General features: G+C 59.2%; 1 protein-coding gene across 4 annotated transcripts in view; it reads left to right on the top strand.

Moving 5' to 3' along the window:
- ZBP1 (Z-DNA binding protein 1) overlaps positions 1 to 3962 on the top strand; it is an 18313-nt gene extending 14351 nt beyond the window's left edge. For 2 of the 4 annotated variants that reach the window (XM_049650573.1, XM_049650574.1), the window contains exon 8: positions 2719 to 3962. In XM_049650573.1, the coding sequence (XP_049506530.1) occupies positions 2719 to 2960 (242 nt within the window). In that variant the 3' untranslated portion in view covers positions 2961 to 3962. The other 2 variants (XR_007462023.1, XM_049650575.1) reach the window with 2 other exon arrangements.
- Positions 3963 to 4176: the final 214 nt, after the last annotated feature.

Raw genomic sequence — 4176 nt, forward strand, 5'->3', positions numbered from 1 at the left:
CCACCTATCCATCCATCCACCCATCTGTCCATCCATCCATCCAGCCAGCCACCCACCCACCTGTCCATCCATCCACCCATCCATCCACCCATCTATCCACCCACGCATCCATCCATCCATCATCCATCATCCATCCATCCATCTACCCATCCATCCCTCATTCATCCACCCACACACCCATCCATCCATCCACTCATCTGTCCATCCATCCATCCATCCATCCATCATCCACCTATCCACCCACACACCCATCCATCTCATCCGTCCATCCACCCACAGTCATTCTCAAGTCTCCCATTTCCTGGTGTCTGGAAGGCAGTAGAGGTCATAGCAGAGAGCAGCTCTGGAATCAGTGTATGGAGTGAAATCTTTTTAGCCAAGCGACCTAGCCCAGCACTTAGCTCTGGTCTGTTTCCCATCTGTGACATGAGGATGGTAATTGCCTGTGGCTTCTGGTTGTGGCGAGCACGGGGTGAGCTCTGTAGGCAAAGCCTCAGCCCTGTGTCTGGCCCTGCACGTGCCTTCAGGCAGCGTCCAATATCATTACCATTGGTGTTATTTTAGGCCTCATGGGAAGCACTGGGGCGCCACAGTGAGTGAAGCTCTGTCTCAGAGAGAGGTTAACCTCTCCCTGCAGGGTGGCCGCCACCTGCTGGAGGCTCAGCACACGTGCAAGGTGGGGGGAGGGGGATGTCCTGGCTGGCGGGAGGCACAGACCCTGGTTTCTTCCACCTCGGTCCTGTCCTTGTCTGTGGGCAGAGAGGCTATAGAGGGCCAGCCATTCCCCTTCGACCAAGCACACCCACGCTCCTGGTCTCAGTCCGACGGCCTGCCCTTGGCCTCAAGAGGGGCTGGGAGGTGTCACCTGCGCCCCGCTGAGACTCAGAGGAGGGGGCTCCACGGCCAACAGGACGACACGGCTGCAGTTAGCCGCCTAGCCACAGCTCCGGCCCCGGTTGTGGGGCCAGGTGACTTCGACTCTGCTGCACAGGCAGGAGCAAGGTGGTGGCGGCAGGGGGAGGGTGTCCCGGTCGGGGGACGAGCGTGGGCAACAGGTGAGAACAGGATGGCGGGTGAACCGGAGCATCAGTGTGACCCGTGCACGCTTCGTGGGGGGCAGAGGCCAGGGCACAGCTCCAGGCCCCAGGGAGACGTTGGCACTCCTTCAGGGCCACGGGGAGCCACGAAGGAGCTCTGAGCAGGAGAGGGTATGGCAGGATTTCTGCCTTCAGTGTGAAGGAAGGATCAGGAAGGAGATTGCAGCTCCTGGCTCTCTGGGATTGGGACGAAGGCGTCTTACTGTCCCTGTCGTGGTCGGAAACCCTAGACTGGCTGGTGACTGGTGCCCTAGCTGGCATCCACCTGCCCGGGGGGCATCTGTGCTGGATGCGAGAGGGTCCTGCCATCCTGATGGCCGGGACCTTGAGCTCCCAACAGGGAGGGGAGTCAGTAGGGAGAGGGCACCCTCTTCCTCACTTCCCGGAAACCTCCACAGAGGCACACAGGAGCCCCAGGGGTCGTGGACCGCCCCCACGTGGTCTTAGGACTGGCCAAGACCGTCTCGATGGAAGGAAATTCAGCCTTCCGTGTTTGAAAAATTTTGTCCCTCCCCAAGGGCTAAGCAGTGGCTCTGACGAGGCCTTATTCACTCTGCACCCCTACCCACCCTCCTCGCTGGCCTGAAGAAGGTCTAACTTCTCACTCAGGTGACGGGCAGGATCCCGTCCTGAGAAGTGTAACGTCTGGCAGGTTTTCCTTTTCGGGGGGTGGGGGGTGCGGGATGGTTAATCACAGACCGTCAGTGCCGTGGACTGTGGCGCCCTCTTTGGGGTGTCTGTGAGCTGAGGCGCCCGGATGGGCCGTCAGCAGGGGCGCGGGGGGCTCTCGGCTGCCCGCCTGCCCGGCTCGCTGCTGTGACGCCCAGATGGGTGACATGATCTGGGGACCCCGGTGCGACGTGGAAAAGTGGAGCTCCTTGTTCAACGTCCGAATCTCAAGACACAGTGGAGCTTTTTTTTTCAATTTTTTTTAATCTTTATTTATTTTGAGAGAGAGAGACAGAGCACGAACGGGGGAGGGGCAGAGAGAGAGGGAGACACAGAATCGGAAGCAGGCTCCAGGCTCCGAGGCATCAGCACAGAGCCCGACGCGGGGCTCGAACCCACGGACCGCGAGATCGTGACCTGAGCCGAAGTCGGCCGCCCAACCGACTGAGCCACCCAGGCGCCCCAAGACACAATGGAGCTTTAAACTGAGTGAGCGCTGGGTCCCTCTGAACGCAGGCCCAGGCCACGTGGCTGTGAAGCTGGCCCTCCTCGGAGCCTTCTGGAAGACGACCCCTCCTCTGTGCGGTACTCCTCGGTCGCTCAGACCACTGGGTCTTTCCAAGAAATGATGCTGCAGCCGCCTGAAAGCTTCTTCCGTCTTTCCAGTGTTAGGAAGAAGCAACTCACTCCCTCATTCAGCACTTCTGCCCCTGTCCCCGCTCTGAAACGCTCGCTCACCTGGACTTCCAGCCAGGAGCAAACCAGATAAATAGTCCAGGGAGGACCGGAGACAGCTCACAAAGCAAGAAAGACTGTGGCACTGTGAGCAAACCAACAGTGAAACCCGGGGAGGGGCGGGCAGTGCCCTGGTCCCCTGCGAGCCAGATCGCTCCGGTTATTTGAGGTGAGGGGGCCCGGGTGTCCCTTTGGCAACAGTTTCTGTCTTCCCCAGGACCCCTCTCCGAGGGTGCGGAGCCCAGAAGGGAGTTCCCTCCGGACCCGGCTTCCTCCCTCAGCACCAACGTCTCGAAGCTCATCTCCCACCTAGAAGCCGTGACTCTTGAAAGCAGGGATCCCCACAACGCAGAAGACGGCGGCTGGGTGGACAGAACCCCAGACGTGGCGTCCCAGGGGGAGGTCGAGCCCAGAACAGACAGCCAGCCTCTCTCGGAAAGAGCAGGCGAACACCAGTGAACCTCCGGTACCATGCTTTCTGGGCTCCGTAAATGTCCTTTTCCGCCTTCTTGCCTCCTGACACGCGAGCGGCGAGGGTCAGCGTTTGGGCTGGGCCTGGCCTGGGGCTGGGTCACCTCTGTCCCTACCACCACCTTAGCCTGCCTTCCATCATGGCTACCCACTCTCCTCTCACTCAAGACCTGACTTCCTCAAGGCCTGTTATGGCTGCCTGACCTCTTTCCAACTCGACCTTTCTAGAACTTCCCTACCTTGACTTTGATCTCTCGGCCCTTCTTAGCTGAACTTCCAGAAAACAGATCCCTCCCGTCCGGGCCCCAGTGGGAGTCACTGGCCAGCCCACGGCCCAGGGGACCTCTGCTGGCCAATCATCAAGGAATGTTTGTCTTACGCCAGCATGGTGCTCGCGGGTGGACGGGGTTCCCTTGGAGGGGTTGTGGGCGCAGTGGCATTTCCAGAACAAAGGAACGGAGTGGGGTTGGTTCAGAGGACACTCGCGGAGGGATGATGGGAGGAAGACAGAGAAGGGTAGAAGAAGGTGGCGGTCAGCCGGGCAGGGCCACTGTGGACTTGTGTGTTCCACTTGTTACGCCCACGACGTACACAGCTACACGTGCACTGCCCCTGCCGATGCCACGCCCGTACGTCACTCTCTGTTGTGTTAACTCTACTGGACCACGACTGTCCAACGCCCAGGAGCCACGTCCCCTGGGGCTAGCATCCGCCTGGGTGGAGGAAGGGCTGGCTCATCACAGAGACTCAGTCAAGGAGGTCACTGACCAGGGGTGCCTGGGTGGCTCGTCGGTTAGGCGTCCAACTCGATTTCGGCTCAGGGCGTGATCTCAGGGTTTGTGGATTTGAGCCTTGCGTCGGGCTCTGCGCTGACGGCCGCTTCGGGTTCTCTCTCTCCCTCTCTCTCTGCCCCTCCCCCACATGCTCGCTCTTCCTCTGTCTCCTTCTCTCTCAAAATAAATATATATATATTTTTTTTAATGTCACGGAACAAACCTTTATGCCTTTTCAACTTGGCTGGAAAGATCTTGAGTCCCTCGACACGTTGATCGGTGCCCGGACCAATACATAGCACTTCCGGTATGTCCCCTAAAGGGGACGCGTCCTAAGGCATTGTTTGAGCCCCTGGATCCAGCCATTCCTGAAGCAGGCTCTATCTTTGCTCCTGTCCATTAGATGAGCCCATGTGTCTGTCTCCTTAGTG

The sequence above is a fragment of the Panthera uncia genome, assembly GCF_023721935.1.
Source record: "Panthera uncia isolate 11264 chromosome A3 unlocalized genomic scaffold, Puncia_PCG_1.0 HiC_scaffold_11, whole genome shotgun sequence".
Taxonomy (NCBI): domain Eukaryota; kingdom Metazoa; phylum Chordata; class Mammalia; order Carnivora; family Felidae; genus Panthera; species Panthera uncia.